The sequence below is a fragment of the Hyperolius riggenbachi genome, chromosome 6 (assembly GCF_040937935.1).
Source record: "Hyperolius riggenbachi isolate aHypRig1 chromosome 6, aHypRig1.pri, whole genome shotgun sequence".
Taxonomy (NCBI): domain Eukaryota; kingdom Metazoa; phylum Chordata; class Amphibia; order Anura; family Hyperoliidae; genus Hyperolius; species Hyperolius riggenbachi.
Genome location: NC_090651.1, coordinates 95,526,007 through 95,548,951, shown reverse-complemented (window position 1 = coordinate 95,548,951; position 22,945 = coordinate 95,526,007). Strand labels below are relative to the sequence as shown.

The 22,945-nt window shown below is 42.9% G+C and overlaps 1 protein-coding gene across 3 annotated transcripts in view; it reads left to right on the top strand.

Annotated features, from left to right (window-relative positions):
* Positions 1-22,945, top strand: part of CACNA1E (calcium voltage-gated channel subunit alpha1 E) — a 396,969-nt gene that overhangs the window by 269,331 nt on the left and 104,693 nt on the right. For all 3 annotated transcript variants that reach the window (XM_068239700.1, XM_068239701.1, XM_068239699.1), the window contains exons 19-24: positions 4,070-4,332; positions 4,499-4,670; positions 6,945-7,074; positions 9,582-9,641; positions 11,341-11,447; positions 15,789-15,885. In XM_068239700.1, the coding sequence (XP_068095801.1) occupies positions 4,070-4,332; positions 4,499-4,670; positions 6,945-7,074; positions 9,582-9,641; positions 11,341-11,447; positions 15,789-15,885 (829 nt within the window). The remainder of the gene's footprint in view (positions 1-4,069; positions 4,333-4,498; positions 4,671-6,944; positions 7,075-9,581; positions 9,642-11,340; positions 11,448-15,788; positions 15,886-22,945) is intronic.

Here is a 22,945-nt window from a genome sequence, read left to right as displayed (position 1 = left end):
GCCATTGTAGAGTGCCAGATCTTCCTTGCACATATTTCATAAAAATACAGACACTGGTATGTAATACAAAGATGGTAGACAAGAAAAGTGTTGTTGACAAATATATAGTGATTAACAATGTGCAGAAATGTACAAGACATAAAAGGGAGAGAATACAAATGTTATTGCTATCTAATTCCAAGTCCAGTGGACCTTCATGGAATTCCCCTTGTTGCCAGCCCAGCAAGCCTATTTCTTCTTTGATTAGAGTTTATAGCTCTCTGAACATATTATTGCTTGCATAAGATTTAACATATTGGCCTGAGCAAGAAAGAAGCACATAGCATTCCATAATGTTTCATGTTTCTCCTGACCTGTGCAGAGGTCTATTGAGTCGTAATGTCTGCGGCTTACTTCTGCTCTGCTTGCTTGGCTGCCTATATTTATCCTAATATTAGACAGAACTCTCAAATAGATAAATGAAGACATGAGTGGCACTAATCTAGAAGCCTTCACACCCACATTGTCAGAAATGATCGCCAAAACAACACACTCAATAGATATAAATAGCTAGAAGTCCATAAATACCTCAGTAAATGAGCCATGTATAAAGCATGACTCTAATTACTCACATAAAACATCCATGCACAGAGGCATAAAATAAGACACAAGGGGTGTATATGTTATGGCCAGAACTCGAAGTGTGGCCACTTCGGGTTCTGGCCGGCCAATGTGCGAAGTGGCCGCAGTGCAGCGGCCAATGTTAGAAATGTATTACAACTTGGGTAATTTCATTGAATATAGCCGGCGGCAATGTAATAGAGGAAGCCGCCAGCTTTCGCACTGCCTCCTCTCCTACTCCCCCCCCCCCCTCCGCCTCTCTCCTCTCCCTGCCTCCTATACAATATGGAGCAGCCAGGGACACGCGTGTCCCCGAGAGTCGTTCGTCGCGGCAGGGGAATCCTGTAGTTCCTGCAGAGCGGGTGCTGGCAGAAGCAATGTCTGCAGCCTCCCCGCTCCGCTTCCCCTGCCGCGACGAACGACTCACGCGTGTCCCCGGCTGCTCCATATTGTATAGGAGGCAGGGAGAGGAGAGAGGCGGGGGAATGGGGGGGAGGAGGAGAGGAGGCAATGCAATAGCCGACGGCTTCATCTATTACATTTCCGCTGGCTATATTCAATTAAATTAACCAAGTTGTAATACATTTCTAACATTGGCCGCTGCGCTGCGGCCACTTCGCACATTGGCCGGCCAGAACGCGAATTGGCCACACTTCGGGTTCTGGCCTTAACATATACACAAAATAACATTTTATCAGGTGTCACACAAACTATGTAACATGATGTTACACAGGGATTTGCCATCTGGAGATGGGAAGGAATTGTTTTGCCTTTTAGAGCTAATTGGTCCAAGCCTTGTAAGGTTTTTCTTTTGTTTGCCTTCGTGGATCAACTGAGATACCATATTTTCCGTCGCATAAGACGTTCCAGAAAATAAGACATACCTAGGTTTAAAAAAATATATACTAAACTTGGTGTGTCAATATTCCAAGAGCGTCTTGTTCTCCCCCAATTAATTTGTCCTCCTGTGCCCCACATGTGCTCCCTTCTGTCCCCAGTGTATTCCCTTCTGTCTCCAATGTGTCCCCTTCTGTCCACTATGTGTCCTCAGTGTGTCCCCCATGATTCCCTTTCTGTCCCCAGTGTGTCTCCTTTTGCCCTGTTTGCCCTCTCCTCCCCCCATGTATCTCCTGCTCCCCGTGTATGCTTCTCTGCCCCCGTGTCTCCCGGTCCCCCCATGTAGGTTCCTCTGCCAACCCATGTATAATTAGCAGAAGCAGCAGCGCCACCTCACTTGCCACTTCAGCTAATTATTCACGGGGGCAGAGGAACATACGTGTGGGGGGATCGGGAGACACAGGGGCAGAGGAACATACATGGAGTAACAATGCTTGGAGTACACAACATTGAGGCAGGTCGACGGTTCGTATCAGTGGGCATCCGTAAGTCATGGATTCCCTGCATTCAACATATAAGACGCAGGGACTTTTTCTCCCCATTTTTGGGAAGAAAAAGTGTGTCTTATATGGCAGAAGATACAGTATCAGGCAGAGAGTGCAGGGCTAGAGTTGTACCATATTTTAAGGTTGAACTCGATGGACCTACAGTATTTCTTTTTTCAACCCAACTAACTATGTAAGTATGTGTGGTCACACACCATACAATCTTGATTACAAAAATTTAACAAATGTATGTAGTATAAGGGGCAACAGATAGCAAATATTTTGAAAAGATTGTTTTGAGATGCTTTATACTACACGAAAGTGGTCAAATTGAACAACCAAGATAGTATGTTGCTGAGTGGCTTGAGAAAGGGCAGAGGACCTAAAACAGCAGTCTCTTGCTGCTGCACAGTATTTATATTACCTTGCTTTTTGTAAATTCTGTAAACTTTTATGGATCAATCAATGAAAGCGCAGTTTATATAAAGAAGTGGTGTCATTCATATCATCCTATCAGACGTGGATTGTCACAGTTTGTAAACAGGTGGAGATCTTGGCGCACACATACTGTATATGCGTAAGTACTGCTCACCACTACCTCTACAATCAATTTGTAAACTGTTTGCGCAAACCAGAATGGAACAAGGGAACAAGTCAAAACAATTTTTTTTGTTTAAAAAAAAAAGACCCTGTAGTTTTTGAGAGTTTTTTTTAAATATCCTAAGAAAAAATGTTTTTTAAACTCAGTAAAATGACATTTTGCTGCAGTACACTTTAATATATACAGAGTTCCAAGTTCTGTGTACTTATTTTATGCATTTTAAGGAAATGGACAGTGTGAGGTCTCCTCTCCCAAGTGCTTTTAATCCCTTGTCACCCATGCAGACTGGTATAGCCAGAATTTGGAACTTGGACAGTGTGGGGTTCCTCATCCTGAGCTAAACCAACCCAGGTGACAAGGAGTTACAGTACAGAGGCTTGGGATGAGGACCCCATGGCATCCTTTTTCTTAAAATGTGTAATCAGAACTCACAACTCGGTATATATTAAAGGATACCAGAGCTTAAGGACTCTGGTGAAATGGGCATAAGTTATGTGTGGGGTTTTATTAGTAGATACTCATCACGCCTTCTGTTTCTCTCCGTCAATGTTGACACCACACAGGCCCCAGCACGGTACTACACTGGAGCATGCACACCAGGATGCAGGAGAAAGGGGAGTGAGCACACACCCGTGTGGTGACAGCATTAAGTGTGGCAACAAGGCTGCTGAACGGACATACTGCGCATGCGCGTCATGTCCGGGTTATAGGTTACCCGAGTCACTCGGGTCGGCCATCATAATGGGGCATGCTGCAGGAGAACGACGAGTAACGGAGCGGAAGGGAAGGTGCGGCAAGTATCTACTAATAACACCCCACACATAACATATGCCTATTTCACCTTCAGCTCCGGTCTCCTTTAAAGTATCATTTTACCGAGTTTAAAAACCCATTTAAGTTTTTTAAAAAATGTAAAATCGATTTCCTCAAAAGTTGAAAGGCTTGCTTGAAATTTTTTTTGACTAGTTCCCATAGAATCAAATTTCACAATTTGCATAATCGCAAAAATATGGAACATAATTAGTTACGCACAAAATTAATTATAAATTTGCCAGAAATTCACATTACATTTTTGCACCGTAGTTGTAAATTTTGATGCAAAATTATAAGTATGCGAAATTCTACAACCAATTGATGCTGCAAGAGTGGAGAGCACGCCTCCCCTGTCTAAGGCATTTCCACAATAAGATTATCAAGATACTAGGATAATGCTGAAAAAATATTTTCTTTCCTGTTATAGAGATAACTATACTGAGTAGCAGGTACCAGTAAGGCTCTTTCCTATTATGTATCAGTAATTGAAAGCATAAAAATAGGGACAGTCACAAAATGTCAACTCTTTCTTTACACCTGGTACTTGTTTTCCTGTTTTGTACGCCTTGTACTCCTGACTTTGATATTACTGTGTCTTCTCTTACTTCCTCAAGCAGCAATCTCACCATTCTTTTCTCTCTTTGCTATTTCCACCTGTGTTTTGGTGTGGAAGGAATGACAGCACAGTGGGGTGTGAGGGAAGCACTTCCAACAATGCTCCTTTGCAAGACATGAGCCATGGGAAGAATGGAAGCCCTCCAGACATGGATTGCAGTGAGCAGGCCTTGCTGGGCAGTCTGCGGAGTCCAGAGGAGAGCCCCAATCCCACCAGCTGCAGCCTGGCCGATGTGTCCAGCAGCACAGAGAGAATCACGGAGAGTACAGTCATCACCTTGCCTGATGCTGGATTGCCTTCCGACTGCACCGTGGTACAGAGTGAGGACTCATCTCGCTCTCTGTGTATCCCTATGTGCCTTTCACTACTGCCACCATTCCATCTCTGTCGCATGCACACGTCTTGCAAATGTTCCCATTCCAGTGATGTATTCTCTACTTTTTACCATTTTAAGGAGTTTACCCTAGATCTCTGGTCTTGTTGTAGTGACTGAAGGCAAAGATGGGGAGATCAATCTTGTAGCTCATGATCAGGAGAAGGAGGATGATGATGCTGAGGATGGAGAAGAGAGGACAGTTAAAAGAAAAGAGAAGATCTTGGAGTCCCCCAAAGCCATCGTGCCGTACAGTTCAATGCTTATCTTCAGCTCTACCAATCCGTAAGTCTTCCTTCTGATACATATCATTTTTTAAGTTAGTCTAAAGCTTTTTTTCCCACAAGTTGGTGCACAGATTGCTCAACCTACATGAGTTTATTTATTTTGCAATAAATGCTTGCATTGATCTCAGAAAAATTGTCTGGCTTAAGGTGCCCATACACGGTACAATAAAAATGTTCAATTTTCCCATTTATTTGACCAAAACTATCAAATCAAATAAGAAAAAAGAATGATTATCCCGTTTTTTTCTATAAAAAATCAGACCGGACATGTTGGAAGAATCTTTATATTCGATCTAATGGAAAAATTGAATGAAATTATCTAATCGAAAAAAATGAAAAATTGTACTGGGTATGGCCACCATAAGTCTCATTGAATAGTAAGGCTAGTTTCACCTTATGGTGCGGTGTTATGGTGTGGTGTGTTAGAGCCCGGAGCAGGACAATTGTACCGCACCATCTCCCGTTGCACATTACACAGAGTGTGCTGGCAATGTAATATGCATAGCCCCCCCAAACAGTGACATGCTCACCACTGGACAGTATGTCCAATACGTGCCTGCGCGCCACACCACCACCACAACACAGGAGACCTGAGTTAGAATCTCAGCTCTTCCTGGTCAGTAAGCCAGCACCTATTCAGTAAGGAGTCCTTGGGTTAGACTCCCTAACGCTGCTACTGCCTATAGTGCGTGCTCTAGTGGCTACAGCTCAGGCGCTTTGAGTCCACCAGGAAAATAGTGCAATACAAATGTTATTGTCTTGTAAATAAACTGTTGTGGTACCATAGACTCCAATGCAAATGCCTGCCACACAGTACCGCTCATACTGCTCGGCAACGTACTGCAGAGTCTGCGTCGCCTCTGCACCATCATAACCACTTCCGCTGTATCGGACCACGGGTAGTGTGGCTAGCCCCAGTTTGGTTTGCATGACTTTACTTTATTTTTGAGCATTCCTGTGATAGAAATAGAGTAGGTATTCAAACTTTTGCAAAAATCATTGTTACCAAAAGGGAAACACCTTGCCCCACCAGTTTATTGATCTTCCGTGACAAATTGCTGCCTGCTCACTTGCAATCAGTCTGCATTGCTCCCACCTAGTCACCAGGGTATGTGGGGTACAAAAGTATTGCTCTGTGAGGCAAAGCTGTGTGCCTCAGCTGAGAAAGCCTATCATGGCAAGTTGCAGAGAGAGAGTGAGTGAGTGAGTAGGCAGAGAAAGAAACAAAAGAGGTAATAAGTGATTGTAACAGGTGTTTTTATTTAGCTAAAACGAACATGTTGCTTTACAGAACTGTTTTTTGCTGCATTTTTTTATTTTTCCATGCACTTGTACTTGGGATTTAATCAAAAGCAAAACATGGCATCATACAGCCATTACGTTTTTTTTCTGGGTATGTTTCATAAAGAATGTTTAATTTTTACAAGCACTTTCTGCCACAACTAAATGATTTTTTGTCAGCTAATTGTCAGTAATCTATACATTTATACTCTAAGGCTAAGCCATGTTGTCTACTACTTAGTTTGAAAGAATGAACTTAATAACAGCTCAGATTAGATTTTAAGCATACACACCATGGGGCATATTCACTAAAAAACAGTAAAAATGCTATGCACAGGTAGCGCACCAATTTTACCGGTACTTGTACCACTAGCGTAGTGTGTGTGGTGCAATTAGCCCAACTCGCTGTAACGCACGCTACACAGCATATTTTAATGGTGAAGAAAGACAAAATAGGGAGGAGCGCTCCGTAGTGTATTAACTTTTAATGAATAAAAATGCGCAAAAAGACATGCACTTACTAGATTAAAATGTAAGACAAGCATCTAGATTGGCATAAAGCCCAGTAGAATAAACCGAAGGAACAACCTGAAAACTGCAGTGGCCAGCAGCAGTGGTGGGTGGTCCACATGGAGTGGTGACCCGAGGTGTCCTTGCGGGGTAGTCGTGTGCAGGAAACTTCAAGACGCATTTCGTCGTGACCACGCCTTTGTCAGTTAATGTTAACTGTCGAAGGCATGGACATGCCCAGTATTGTACTGTGCTTTATTTTCTTTACTTTCCTCCCTCTTTTGTCTTTCTCTACCAGTACACTTACAGCTGAGTGCTGAGGAGGTGCTAGAGTGTATTCACACACTTGTGTGTCTGTACACTGATCCTTGAGCTTCTGCAGCACAAGATTTCCCATCTTAATCTTAATGGTCATGATGGCTATGAGATTTTCAAGCTGTGAAATAGCATGCTTGATCCAGATATGTGTTTTTGTTTTTAGGGTTAGGAAAGTCTGCCATTACATTGTGAACCTTAGATATTTTGAGATGTGCATCTTATTGGTGATTGCTGCCAGCAGTATCGCATTAGCAGCCGAAGACCCAGTGTTGACCAACTCTGACCACAACAAAGTAAGTTTTTTTTCTTCCATTCAGGATGTTCAATCCAGCTTAAAATGTTTGCATTATGTGCTGTCTTAGAGAGCCTGTCTATGCAAATTAATATTAACAGTATGTGCTTGAGCTGTATCCCACCCAACATGCCACCTAACTCTAAGTTAGGCAGCATCACTAGCATGTTTAGGTTTGTCCTCCTCTTGCAGCCATTTTGAAGTCTGAGTCCTGAACTCCAAGCAAACCTTATTTTGTTTCATGTCACATTGTAGAGAATACAACAGAAGTGGGAATACCCAGAAGTTAGCAGAAGCACTCAAAGGACACCTTGAATTAAAATCCATTGCTATTATTAAAATTATTAGTAAGTGAAGTGTGGTTTGGTGTTAGTCGATGAGCAGAAATGCAAACATCGAACCAACAAACATTGATTCCGGTGATACCTTTAATGACCAACTGTACATGGCTTATTGCAAGCTTTAATGACCAACTGTACATGGCTTATTGCATGCTTTAATGACCAACTGTTCATGGTTTATTGCAAGCTTTAATGACCAACTGTACATGGCTTATTGCATGCTTTAATGACCAACTGTACATGGCTTATTGCATGCTTTAATGACCAACTGTACATGGCTTATTGCATGCTTTAATGACCAACTGTACATGGCTTATTGCATGCTTTAATGACCAACTGTACATGGCTTATTGCATGCTTTAATGACCAACTGTACATGGCTTATTGCAAGCTTTAATGACCAACTGTACATGGCTTATTGCATGCTTTAATGACCAACTGTACATGGCTTATTGCATGCTTTAATGACCAACTGTACATGGCTTATTGCAAGCTTTAATGACCAACTGTACATGGTTTATTGCAAGCTTTAATGACCAACTGTACATGGCTTATTGCATGCTTTAATGACCAACGGTACATGGCTTATTGCAAGCTTTAATGACCAACTGTTCATGGGTTATTGCAAGCTTTAATGACCAACTGTACATGGCTTATTGCATGCTTTAATGACCAACTGTACATGGCTTATTGCATGCTTTAATGACCAACTGTACATGGCTTATTGCATGCTTTAATGACCAACTGTACATGGCTTATTGCAAGCTTTAATGACCAACTGTACATGGCTTATTGCATGCTTTAATGACCAACTGTACATGGCTTATTGCATGCTTTAATGACCAACTGTACATGGCTTATTGCATGCTTTAATGACCAACTGTGCATGGCTTATTGCAAGCTTTAATGACCAACTGTTCATGGTTTATTGCAAGCTTTAATGACCAACTGTACATGGCTTATTGCATGCTTTAATGACCAACTGTACATGGCTTATTGCATGCTTTAATGACCAACTGTTCATGGTTTAATGCAAGCTTTAAAAACTTTAAGTCTCTTCTTTAGGCATTGTACAAAACTGGATCAGTACAACCTGTATATTGCCTGAAGAAAAAAATTAAAGCTTTGAAAGCTTGCAATGAACCATGTACAGTTAGTCATTAAATCTTGCAATAAACCATGTACAGTTAGTCATTAAATCTTGCAATAAACCATGTACAGTTAGTCATTAAAGTGTACCAGAGCTGAAAAATGAAAGAGATTTTATACATACCTGGGGCTTCCTCCAGCCCCATCTGCTCCAATCGCACTCATGCCGCCGTCCTCCGCTGCCCGCAGCTACAGGAACTGGGTCCCCACACTTCCGCCAGTCAGAGCCAGTCTAACGTAAGAGAAGTGTGCTGTTTGTGTATCTCTCCAGTAGTTGCACTTCTCCTGCATAGCTTGCTGCGACTGACGCCGGTGACGGGACCCGATACCGAAGCTGTGGGCAGCGGAGGACGGCGGCGTGGGAGGCACAGGAGTGATTGGCTCTCATAGGCTGCTGCCTATAACAGCCAATCACGATGATTGGCTGGCGGGGGGAGGGAGGGAGACAAAAAAATTGTATAATTTAATAAAAAAAACAACAACAAATAAATATATATATATATATATATATATATATATATATATATATATATATATGTAAAAATAAAAGTGCTGTCAGGGATCAGAGCCCACTAACAGAAAGCTCTGTTGGTGGGCAGAAAAGGGGGGGAGAGATCACTTGTGTGCTGACTTAAACGGCTCTGCAGCGAGCACTTAAAGCTGCAGAGCCCTTATTAGTAAAAAATAGCCTGGTCACTAGGGGGGTGTAAGACTACGGTCCTTAAGTGGTTAAGTAGAAGCCGTAGTTCTTCTTTAAGATATGACAGAGCCAAGAGTTTTGATGTTGACATATCACTTATGGAGCACACAAGAATCAACAAATGACTCAGTCCATAAAACTAGTTTCAGCTTAAATATACTGTAACTTGTGGGTAGAATAACTCTTCAGCTGCGTATATCGTTCTGCTGTTTTGTCATTAACTTTTTTCTATCTATTTTCTCTGAACCACTATCATTTACACCATGCCAAACATATCATTTATTTCTGCCTGAACCTTCCTTTTCTGTCATCTTACAGGTTCTCCGCTACTTTGACTATGTTTTTACCGGTGTGTTTACCTTTGAAATGGTTATAAAGGTAATCTTTTTATAGATTGTATAAAAGCTTATGATTTAGCTGTATCTGTCCTCATCAGGTTAAGCTACAGCTTACAATCATCTTTGAACCTTTCCCTATTCTATACTTCAGCAAAGTAAGTAAATGGTTAGCACATTTGTAGCGTTAGGACATTTGCCCTGCATCGGGACCTATCTGCACAGCATGTGTGTATTGCCCCCATTTTATATGGCTTGATTACTTTGCCTGGCCAGCCATATTTTGTCTATCTATTTGACATTTAGTGAATTGTGCAAATTGGTTATGTGTATTATATATATAGCCATGCATTTTCCCATGAAATGTGACAGACACAGGGAGATAGAATGTCGTTTTCAACAAGAAAAACAAACATGTAAAATTTGTGATTGGGGTACCTATAAACGTGGCACCCGAAGCTAATATTGGTTTGGATAGGAGATTATTGTATGTCTTTGGGCCAGATGTGCCTGGGCCAATGGGTTCAAAGGGATCCATTTTTCTGACAGTTCATTTTACGAGCTGAGACAACAGTGTTTGTTTGTTTTGCCAGAGCATACATGCTGATTTACAGCTTGACCTCAAATATCAGCTCTTCCTGTTCAGTAGGCCAGCACCTATTCAGTAAGGAGTTCTTGGGCAAGACTCCCTAACACTGCTACTGCCTACTGAGTGCGCTCTAGCCTTGAAAGCATGTGGCGTCCAACAGGAGAAAAGCACTATACAAATACTGGAATTATTATTTATTATTATATGTATGTCTAAACCTACAGCACTTTGAGTAATATTTGGGTAATTTTACTATCATCTACAGAGGAGGAACATCTTCTGCTTTTACCAAAGCAATCTATTCAAATCATAGTTAGTCCACCAAAGTTATTGTGCAAAACTCATTAATTGTCCTTAAAAATATTTTGTATTTGTTGTTGGAAGTTAAGATGTTTGGATTGCTCTACATGAAACTTATAGTAGATGTTCTGTTTCATATATCTCTCGTTGTTAAAGTTTTAATATGTTGTTGTACCAAATAATCCAGCGACACTTGAAAAATTCAGTCTGAATGCAAATGGACAACAGGATAGAAGAATGACTCCAGTTTGTTGTAGAGGAAATTGGGGTTACAAAGTGCTTCAAACACCAAATATATGTGTTATCAAACACTATATACACATGTTATCAACTGGCTATAATTAGTCCAAATACTTATATCATCAGTAGGCGATTGTCTTTCAATAGCATAGTTCAACTTTAAGCTCCAGGCACCAGCGGTTCATAGGTCTGTTCTGAGGACCCCCACCCGTATACCCCACTTACAAGATGTAGCAGCCAATAGTGGGCTTATTGGGCTATCAGCCACCCCACAGCCTCTCTGGTAGGATTGCATGTCGCTTGTCTCCTTTCCGGGCTCAGGGCCAGGTATGAGAATTTTGAAGACAGCTATGTATAAGCAATAGAAATCACCCAACAATTGACCTAAACAATTCATTCCTTCTATATTTTAACTTCTCACTTTGAAATGTATTGATTTACTCCCCCCCCCCCACACACACACACACACTATTATCTTTCAGTAAAGTTCATCTTTAAAGTAGGCTACAATTTTCCAATTCACAAGATGGGGGTGGGTCACCAAAATGGCCAGAGACGGCCTTACTTTACTGTGTATGTTTTCATAATTCTAATACATTATTTTTCTTTACAGATGATTGACCAGGGTTTGATCTTACATGAAGGGTCATATTTTCGTGACCTCTGGAACATCTTGGATTTTGTAGTTGTGGTGGGCGCTTTGATTGCTTTTGCTTTGGCGTAAGTATAGTACATCCTTTTTTTTTTTTACTTATGTAGATAATTCCTTCCTAAAACTTTTCCCTTTTACACCAAAACTATTCTTATTTGATCCCTTGTCTTGCTTTTTATCCCCATAACTCTTGCTTATTTCTTGGACAATCACAGCAATGTTTTGGGGTAAATATGATCTTGTGTTGTAGAGTTGCCATTGTGACCTTTTGTATTGTCAACATACCACAGACATTATTATATTGTATTTGTGTCTCTGTTACGTGAGTGTATTGTAGACCCTTACATGCCCACCCTGTTTATGTAGTGTGTAGATGCTAGATGGTATGTTAGATGAACATTTGGGTGCTTCTGATAATAATCCCAACTGGCATATTGATGTACATGTTTGTGTCCTACAGATGTTTATGAGTGGTAGTAATGTCCCTTTTCTGGTAGATTTGATCTTCATCTGTGACAGTGATGTGAGGATCAGATTATGTAGCAATCTATAGGTTGGGTGCTTGAGACCATTGACCATTTCTAACCATTGAGAGAGCCAATTGTAGCACACAAGATATATAACATTTTTGGAAAATGTCTCTACAAGTGTTATGGGTGAATTTTTGTAAATGTTAAAATTTGATCACAAGTTACTGTATATATTTTAATTACTCATTAAATGATTGCTCAAAGAAGTCAATAACACCGGGCTTCTTTACCAGGTTCTGAAATTTTGGTCACATTAGGCGTCTGAGGCCAGCTGTAATATACCAAAGGATAGTGCTAGTCTATAATAACACTGTTCAATTCGAATAGGCACAAATTGTTCAGGTCAATTGAACAGCTAATCTGAATACCATTAAAGTCAATAGGGGAAGGGGGGTCTGGGTTAGTTTTCTGGACTGTGTAGAGCTGCTTGTACATATTGTTGCTGTCCGGATTGGAAGGAGGAAGTTTTGGAGTCACATACAGCACAATGTGGAATGCTGCTCTGGGACTATCTCTCTCTCTCAAGTAATGGTGCTAAAGTGCTTTGGATTTATTGATCTATCTATCTATCTATCTATCTAGCTAGCTAGCTAGCTAGCTAGCTAGCTAGCTAGCTATCAGCAATTAAACAACAACTGAAGTTGTTCACACAAGCTGCAGCCAGGGACACAGAAGAGCTGTTGCACTAGCAAAGATCATCTCACCAGTGCTGTAGGCAGCCAAGCTCTCTGCTTATATAGGGATATGGCTGCCTGTGATGCTGTGGTGTCAGGCAGCCATTCAGCTGTTTGCCACCACCAAGATGAAGGAGAGGATACACCTGTGATTGGAGGGCCCTAGGCAATATGGGAATGGCACCAAAAAAGCCACATTTTCCGCTGTAAATATCATATTTTTTCAGGTCAGCATGGCCTCAAATTGGACAGGCATTTTCGGGCTGAAGTTAGCATTGACTCAACCTTACCCATGGACATAAGAAGCATACTGTAGCATATTGTTCAGTTTTTTGAAGACACAGACACATGAAAAGACACAGGACATTTATAATGCGCTTTTCTCCTGGGGGACTCAAAGCGCCAGAGCTGCAACCACAGGAGATGCTCCAAGGGTGACCAGGACCATTAGGGATCCTTACCCAAAGACTCCTTATAGTTTTACATACTGGCTTGAGCTGGGATTTGAACCCTGGTCAAAGGCTGAAATCCCTAATTCAAAGGCTCTTACCAGTATGACCCACATGTTTGACGTGCCCTACTCAATCCACAAGATAATTCTCAAGCAATCTGTCTACGATAACCTTAACTGTAGTAAGGAATGCTTGGTGTTGCTGCTACGGAAGCAGTAAGTGAACCTTACGACCAAGACTGCTTTTTTACTCCTACCATTCAGGGGTCGCTTGATGAGGGTAAGATTTAGTCCCCAGACCCCTAGCTGAACACGGCCCAAATATGTGTGTTCCAGTGGTTGTGTCACACTTGTTGAGCTAAAAGTATGTAACGTATCTGGCATGGGGGCTTTTCAAACAGTGATGGGTAGATGTTTCATTTCCCCTTATTTATGATGAAAAAATACTAAATTAGGAGTTTAAAGAGGGCCATATAGTTTAAAGAGGGCCATAGTTAGTTGCACACTAGACGTAATGTTCTTAATTGCCTTGGTTTAGCAACAACACTTGAAGGCAGCTCAGCATCTTTTTCACCCTATTTAGCTCATTAAACAGTTTGAATACATTAGCAAATTCTGGCCTGCTAATGTATTCAAACTGTTTAATGAGCTAAATAGGGTGAAAAAGATGCTGAGCTGCCTTCAAGTGTTGTTGCTAAACCAAGGTCAATCATCTGTAAAGAAAAATAATGTATTAGAATTATGAAAACATACACAGTAAAGTAAGGCCGTCTCTGGCCATTTTGGTGACCCACCCCCATCTTGTGAATTGGAAAATTGTAGCCTACTTTAAAGATGAACTTTACTGAAAGATAATAGTGTGTGTGTGTGTGTGGGGGGGGGGAGTAAATCAATACATTTCAAAGTGAGAAGTTAAAATATAGAAGGAATGAATTGTTTAGGTCAATTGTTGGGTGATTTCTATTGCTTATACATAGCTGTCTTCAAAATTCTCATACCTGGCCCTGAGCCCGGAAAGGAGACAAGCGACATGCAATCCTACCAGAGAGGCTGTGGGGTGGCTGATAGCCCAATAAGCCCACTATTGGCTGCTACATCTTGTAAGTGGGGTATACGGGTGGGGGTCCTCAGAACAGACCTATGAACCGCTGGTGCCTGGAGCTTAAAGTTGAACTATGCTATTGAAAGACAATCGCCTACTGATGATATAAGTATTTGGACAGGGCTGGAACACTGGAGCTTCACAACAGCACGATAGACTGTTAACTAAGCATTTTCTGTCTATGTTCACGAGTCTGAGAAGGTCTCTAGCACCCCATATACATTTAGTTTTGTTTCTGATGACTTGGATATTATTTTACAATGATCATATAATATTCGGATTCACTAAAGCCCAACTAAGCCCTACATTGAACAAGACAAATTAGGAAAGCAACTATATTAAACTGGTGATGAGCATGAAATCTGTATAATCGTAATTCGCGATAGCAGTGCAAAATCGTAATGTGAAATCTTAGATAAAATCATAATTAATGTTGGTTGTAACCATAACCAGGAACCTTAATTTCAGAATTGCACATCATTTCCTGGAATTTCATGCCAACTTTAGCGGTTTTGGTGATGATAGTATGTATGGGGGCTTTTCTATTAACTGCTTAAAGGAATCATCAGTTAATATGTGCTACCTCATGAAATACTTACCCGGGGCTTCCTCCAGCCCCTTGCCGCGGACATATCCCACTCAGCATCTCTGCTCCCAGCTGCTGCCCGAGGTCCCCGCTGGTGCAGAGGCCAACTTCAAGGTTGTCCTCTACTGCGCCAGCGTGAGCGCCACTGTCAGTCAAGTCCATGTTGTCCGCAGCGTACTGTGCAGGCGCAGAACTACTGAGCCTGTGCAGTACACTGTGGACAACGTGGAATTGATTGACATCGGCGCTCGCACAGCCGCAGTAGAGAAGGTCAGCCTCTGCACCAGCTGGGACCCTGGGCTGGCAGGCTGCGAGCGGGTATGATGCTTGGGACATGTCGGCTGCAAGGGGCTGGAGAAAGCCTCGGGTAAGTATTTCATGGGATAGCACATAATGACTGATGATTCATTTAAGTCAGTGCAAAGGATTATGAATAAATTACACAAAATCAATTGGATTTCTAAATAGTAATAATGTGTGGCTGTATTGTAATTGGAAAATTTTACACAAAATTCTCCATAATCATACATAGCATATTGCCATCATCACTAACTTTGACCTCTTCTGCTACTTCTGTTAGAGGGGTGGAGGTCTTACAAATGTTCTACAAAGTCTCACCACCTCCTCATGTAGACACATGGCTTCTACTCAAATGCAGAGATTCTTTAAAATATATTCTAACATCTATCATTCTTCCTTCTTTTTGCATTAGATGGTCAACCTAACTGGCCTGACCTGCAGCTTAATCCAAAGAGAATAGAAAGCAAGTTGCAATGTGTTTCTGAGCACATCTGGCCCAGCTCTTTGTGTCTATGCACTGTTTATGCTCACTTGTCATTCTGATTGCCATTAGAATTTGTCTCGTTCCATCTTGGGCCTCAAGTCACAAGGGAAATTCACAACGCAGGCTACTTTCTTCTCTGTGTAGCACAGGGGAATGCAATTGTTTGGTGTTTAATGTAGATGTTTCTGGCAGTCATCTGGTTTGGATTTATTATGTGATGAGGTATATGGTTCCACAATCTTCTTTGCATTGTTTGTAATTTACTTTTGGTGCATCTCGCAGGACTAACAAAGGCAGAGACATCAAAACCATTAAGTCTCTACGTGTTCTCCGAGTGCTGCGTCCATTGAAAACCATCAAGCGACTGCCCAAGCTGAAGGTAATGAGCACCAGAGAGTGACAACAAAAGGATTTGAAGCATTTCTTATCTATGTCTTGCAACTTCAATGTCAGGGCAATGGTATTACCCTAGGATAGCCTACTTTACATAAAAACCCTTAGGATGGATGTATACTGTGTCTATGTAGAAAGTTTAACAAGCTACTGTGGGATGTGCTGAGAAGGCAGATATTGCTATTTGCAGCACCACTTCCTGGTATTTATAAAAGCTATTAACATATGGAAACTTTTTATTTATTGTATTTATAAAGCGCCAACATATTACGCAGTGCTGGACATTAGTTTAGGTTACAGACAATATGTAGGGGTGACATACAGCAATATGACAATACAGGAATACAAGAAAAAACAGATCATGCAGCACAGTATGAGTACAAGGAATGCTTAGTCAGTCACTGGATGGGAGCATGGAGATTAGGCAAGTTAGGTTCACTCAGATGCATAGCATGGGTTCACAGTAATGGAGGTGCATGATCAGGTAGGACATAAAAGGAGGAGGACCCTGCCCAAAGGCTTACAATCTAGAGGGAGAGGCAAGGACACGAAAGGTAGGGGACCAGAGTTCAGCTGTGGGTTTAGAGCACTTGTGAGGGGTATTAGACCAGAGTGAAAAGGTGAGTTTTGAGGGCCTTCTTAAAGATGTTGAAGGAGGGGGCTGCCCTAATGGGTGGAGGTAGGGAGTTCCATAGTGTTGGAGCAGCTCTTGAGAAGTCCTGGAGGTGTGCATGGGACTGGGTGATGCGGGGGGCGGTCAGGCGAAGTTCACTGGAAGAGCGGAGTGAGCGGCTACTGCTAGGTGTGTACCTCAGAGTAAGATCGGAAATCTAGGTTGGACAGGTTTTGTGAACAGATTTGTAGGTCAGACACAGTATCTTGAATCTGATTCTGGACTGGATAGGAAGCCAGTGGAGGGATTCAAGGAGGGGAGCAGTGGATAATTCTGGCTGCCGCATTCATGATGGACTGCAGTGGGGCTATTCGGGTCATAGGGAGACCAGACAGAAGGGCATTGCAGTAGTCAAGGCGGGAAATTATGAGGGCATGGATGAGGAGTTTGGTGGTGGCAGAGGTTAGCAAAGGGCGAATCTTACAGATGTTACGAAGGTGGAAGTTGCAGGACTTTGTGAGGTTTTGGATGTAGGTAGTGAAGGAGAGTGCGGAGTCCAGGGTGACACCCAGACAGCGGGCTTGAGAGGTAGGGCGAATGGTACTGTGGTTGACAGTGACATGCACATCTGGGAGGTTCATGGATGGCCGGGGTGGGAAGATCATAAATTCTGTTTTGTCTAGATTTAGTTTCAGGAACCTAGAGGACATCCAGGAGGAGATGGGTGATAGGCAGGAGGAAACCTTGTCCATGGTAGTGGTGGATATGTCAGGGGTGTGGAGGTAGATCTGGGTGTCATCTGCATACAGATGATAGTTAAAGCCCATGGAGGAGATAACCTTGCCAATGGAGTATGTGTATAGGGTGAACAGTAGGGGGCCAAGGACTGAGCCTTGGGGGACTCCCACCGAGAGGTGGTTGAGGGTGGACGAGGACTCATTGAAGGCGGTCGTGAAGGAGGTAGGATGAAAGCCAGGTCAGGGTGAGATTGTGAATGTCCATGGACTGGAGGGACTGGAGGAGTAGGGGATGATCTACTGTGCCAAAAGCTACTGAAAGGTCAAGGAGGAGGAGAATGGTGTATTTAGCTTTAGCTAAGGCAAGGTCATTGACTACTTTGGTGAGAGCAGTTTCGGTTGAGTGGGCAGGCCGAAATCCAGATTGTAGTGGGTCTAGCAGTGAGTTGGCATTGAGGTACTGGGCCAGGCGTTTGTGAACCAGACGCTCAAGGAGTTTTGAGGCAAAGGGGAGGAAGGAGATAGGGTGGTAGTTGGAGGATAGCGAGGGGTCGAGGGAGGATTTCTTGAGCAGGGGTAGTACAGTGGTCTGTTTGAAGTCTGAGGGGAAGGTGCCTGTGGATAGGGAGAGGTTAAACAGGGTAGTGAGGACTGGGGCCAATTCCGTGAAGTGAGGCTGGAGTAAATCAGAAGGGATGGGGTCCAGAGGGGAAGTAGTGGTATGGGAAGTCTGCAGTAGGTGGTTGACTTCCTCAGTGGTAGTAGGAGTGAAGGAGGTGAGGGGAGGATAGGGTGGAGGAGGAGCTGGTTGGGAGGGGGTGGGAGGTGAAGATTGAAGATTGGATATTTCCTGACGGATGGAGACAATTTTGTTGGTGAAGTGGGTGGCTAAATCTGTGGCAGAGAGGAAGGAAACGGAGGGTGGTGGGTAGGTTTAAGAAGGGAGTTGAAAAGTGGCAAATGGACACCGGGGGTTGGAACCTTGTGCTCCGATGAGCTTGGTAAAGTATTCCTACTTCGCATGAGCAAGGGCAGTGTGGAACTGCAGCAGGTTAGTCTTGTACTGTAGGAAATCCTGGTTAAGTCTAGTTTTCCTCCATTTCCGTTCAGTGATGCGTGTTTTCCTCTGGAGGTTGCAAGTATGGGTAGTGCACCAGTGTTGGGGGTTAGGGGGGTGGTTGCGGTGGAATATTGGTGCAGCAGCTTTCTCTAAGGCTGATGAGAGAGTTTGGCGATACTGAGCTGCAGCAAGATTAGGACAGGTTAGGGTGGGGAGAGTGGAGGAGAGGGCATGGAGGGGGTCAGCAAGGACGCTAGGGTTGAGCTTGCGTAGGTCTCGCTGCCATCGACCAGGTGGGTGGGCAGGTAGTTTGGAGGTGCCTTCTGTGAGGAGGTTGAAGGTGAGAAGGTGATGGTCTGAGGGTGGAAAGGGTGCGATGTCAAGGTCTGCCATGGTGGTGGATTTAGTGAATATAAGGTCGAGAGTATGACCTGCAGTGTGAGTGGGGGCATTGGTGTGTTGTACTAGGCCAAGTGAGTTGGCAATGGTGAGTAGCCAGGTCACAACGGAGTTCTGGGCTTCATCGATGGGAATATTTAAATCCCCAAGGATGATGGTGGAGAGGTCAGAGAAGAGGATGTGAGGGAGCCAGGAGGCAAGGTCATTGAGAAATTGTGGGGTGGAGCCCGGAGGGCGGTATAAGACAGCAACAATGGCATGGAGGGGGTGGTAGAGGCGGATGGTGAGGGCCTTGAATTATGTGAATTGTAGGGAGCCATGTCTCAGTGAGTGCGAGGATGGTGAGGGATTTGGAGAGGAAGAGGTTGTGGACCGCTGTAATGCTGGGCATACATGGCTCGATACTCCTGATGGCTCGATTGATCATTTCTGACAGGTCCGATTGCCCGCTCGAGACCAGCGGGCAGAACAATAGAAAAAACGAAGCGCTAGTTACGGGGACGAGCGGGAATTGATCCGTACGGACGAGCGGTGACACGCCAGCATCGACCCGCTTGCTCTATACTGGCGCACAAATGAGCTGTGTATGCCCAGCATAAGTTTATTGCGGACGGATCTGGCATTCCAGAGACCGCAGGGTAGGGGGAGTATGTGTGTGTGGGTGGGTGGGATGGATGGAAATAAGGTTGGGGCGAGGATGGTCGTTATTTGTGGACAGAGGGCTGTAAAGTGTGTGAAGCAGGTGAGCAGGGGATGCTTGTCCGGCAGCAAGCTGTGGCCCAGGGTTAGGTGATATATCACCAGCTGCAAGTAAGAGTAGGAGGGAGAGCATAAGCAAATGGGAATGGGATTTAAATGTTTGTGAGTTTTTTGAGCTGCTGGGGGGAGAGAGAGATTTCAGGAGAGCTAACAGCTCATGAGAAGCTGAGTAAGGTGAGGAAAGCAGAGCAGGTGAAATGAATATGGAGTGTAGTACACTGGGAGGATGCATATTGCAATGCAACTTGTAGATGTTTGCAGACAGGCAGAACATAAGAAAAGGCGCAGAAAACATGGTAATGGCCTCTGATTATAACCAGGAAATTTCCAACCACTAAACAGTTTATATGAGTATGCAGTTAGTGCAAGCAAACCTGTGTAAATAAAGAAGCAGAGTCTACTTGGCTGTGCAACATACTGTATGTCCAGCAGTGGCATTTTTAGCAATAGCATTGGAGGCAGTTCTGGATGCAGAGTAGTAGGTTCCAGCAGTGTCCTGTGGCTGTTGAATCCTGTTTGAATTCCTGGGTGAATTGTTGGTAAATTCTTGGTAAGTTGTAAAGTACTTTGTAATAAATGGCACTTAGAAATGAAATGGCACCAAATGACCTAGGTCACAAGTGACCAAGCTCCAGCGCTTAAATAGGTATGATAGCTGCCATGGTTGAATTTTTGCAGACTGTAGTTTTTGGAGTGCCTCCCTGCATTTGCGTACCCGTGTAGACCTAAATACTCAACTTGCCTTAAGCAGCTTCTCCTAGGCTAGCATGTGAGTCTGGTGGGAAAACGTTTCTTATAGGTTTGCCAGTTTTCCTGCAGCATACATCCTTCGGCCTTGGCACCCAAAGCTGTGGCTTAGCCAGGGCCGATTCACAAATGGACGTGGCACCCTATTGAAACCGACTCTAACAGTAAAGTCAACCCCTGCATACAGCAGAACCCTTTGTTGCCATTCTCCGGCTCCCAATCACGTAACCCGCATGGTGTTCAGGAACCAAGAGGGCTCCATGCTATGATCTTTGCAGGGGGGCCCTATTAAGTCTAGTTACGCCCCTGCCTCAAGAGCAAGTTTGGGTAAGCCCTAGCAAGAAATTTGGAATTTGCATTTGCGCTTGTTTAGATTTGCTTCTCAGGATTCCCATTAGTTCAATAATACGCCCTCCTATACCGATCTGAAAAATGTTTTTTTGAATTAATTTACATTTGATATTACAATTTAAATATTTGGTCAGGTGTACTCTGACCATGGTAGATTTTTGTTACATTCAATGTTTTTTTTTTTTTTTTTTTTATAATCACCCAATCTATTGATTATACATATCATTTTTTTACTGATATATACAACAGCATGCAATGGGTGCTTTCTCAAGTATTTACATTGTGCTAAAGAGAACTGGAATTGAAAAGGTACTTAAGACATGAAACATCTATCGGGTTGCTCTGAACATCAAAAAAACATTCTTCCTTTAGAACACTTAATTAACTTTATCTCTTTCTTTCTCAAGAAGAACTTTACTACAGAAGAACAGTGGAAAAGCTATTATACCTTTTATTTTATGCTGTGTGTAGCTTTTTATAATACGTTGTAAACCCAGCTTGACTCACTCACCATATTTTGTGGAATTTTAACTTCTGCTACTAAATAAAGATATTCTAAATTGTGGAAGAAGACAAATGTGGCACTAACAACAATCAGTCTATCGATCTATAACAGTCATTCTTACACACACGGGTCTCCCCATCAAAGATACGTTGTAGGTAGTGGCATATCAATAGGAAATTCAGAGGTTGTGCCCACCAGCAGCTCTCATTCAGATCCTGTATTAGCTCTTCATCTGTGCTATGCAGGTAATAATTACTTGTATATTTATTTCGAATTCTGGTAATCCTGGTAATCATTAACAAACTGTTCCTCTCCCCATGTCTCTGACATGATAGCTGTCCCTAGCAGGTTTTCATGCACTATATAAATTGTCATGTATCAGGGAGCTTAAAGAGAAACTCCAGTGAAAATAATGTAATAAAAAAGTGCTTAATTTTTACAATAATTATGTAGAAATGATTTAGTCATTGTTTGCCCATTGTAAAATATTTCCTCTCCCTGATTTACATTCTGACATTTATCACATGGTGACATTTTTACTGCTGACAGGAGATGTCAGTGGAAGAAGTTGCTGCTTGCTTTTTTGGCAGTTGAAAACAGCTGTAAACAGCTATTTCCCACAATGCAATGAGGTTCACAGAAAGGAAACTGCCAGGACCATGGTCCTCACAGTTTCCTGTTGGAGGGGTTTCTACACAATATCAGCCATACAGAGCCCCATGATGAACCGATTGTGAAAAGGAATAGATTTCTCATGCTAAAGGGGGTATCAGCTCCTGATTGGGATGAAGTTCATTTCTTGGTTACGGTTTCTCTTTAAGGGGTCCCAAAGTAAATCTCAAACATGTGGTCCATATCTCCTTAGCTACACCACTGGTTATCAGGCTCCATGATTTGTAGTTAGATCCCCTTTGTCAGTGATCTGACTTTTTATACTATATGTAGTTAAATTATTTTCTCAATGGCATATTGTGTTATTACATAACACAATGCCTAATGATGTTGATCCAGGGATTTTATCTGATTGCCATCTGGAGTCGGGAAGGAATTTTTCCCTTTTGGGGCTAATTGGACCATGCCTTGTAAGGGTTTTTTCGCCTTCCTCTGGATCAACAGGGATATGTGAGGGAGCAGGCTGGTGTTGTACTTTGTACTGGTTGAACTCGATGGACGTATGTCTTTTTTCAACCAAAATAACTATGTAGCTATGTACATAAAGCAGCCAACTTCTTAAAGTAAACCCAAGGTGACCCTAACGTGAAAATACAAGATACTTAACTAAGAAAAGGGAAGAATCTGGATCTCCAAATGCTTCCTGTGTCTTCCTAGAGACCACTGTCCAGGATTCTGCTGAAGATCACAACCGTGCTCCTCTTCATGAAGAGTCGCTCATGCAGCCACTTTCGTGCATGAAAAGGAGTGTGGTCAGGATCAGAGATCTGACAAGCTCTTTCAGGGGTCTGTCCATGGCAACAGTGAGGGCCAGGAGGACGTGAGAAGCCTCTGCAGGATCCATAGGCTTCATTCTTCTTAGGTAAGTATCTTTTTTTTTTTTTGCCTTGGGTACACTTTAAAGGGACTCTGAGCACCTCTCATGGGCATGCCTTTAAGCCAGACGACTTCCAACAAAGTCGTGCTATGACCCATCTGGAGGAGCATCTTGCAATGGCCATGCGTGTCACTTCCTCTTCCTGCTTCATTCAGTGATGCACTCCTCTAACAGAAAAGACAGGGGTGACCCGGAAGTTATAACATAGCCAAGATGGCAGCCGCAATTTTTAAATTAAAATCGAACGAAAACTATTTGGTGTAGAATGGCGATTCAGGCAACAAATAAAAGAGGAGAGCACAAGCTACAGAAAGGTATGCATCTTT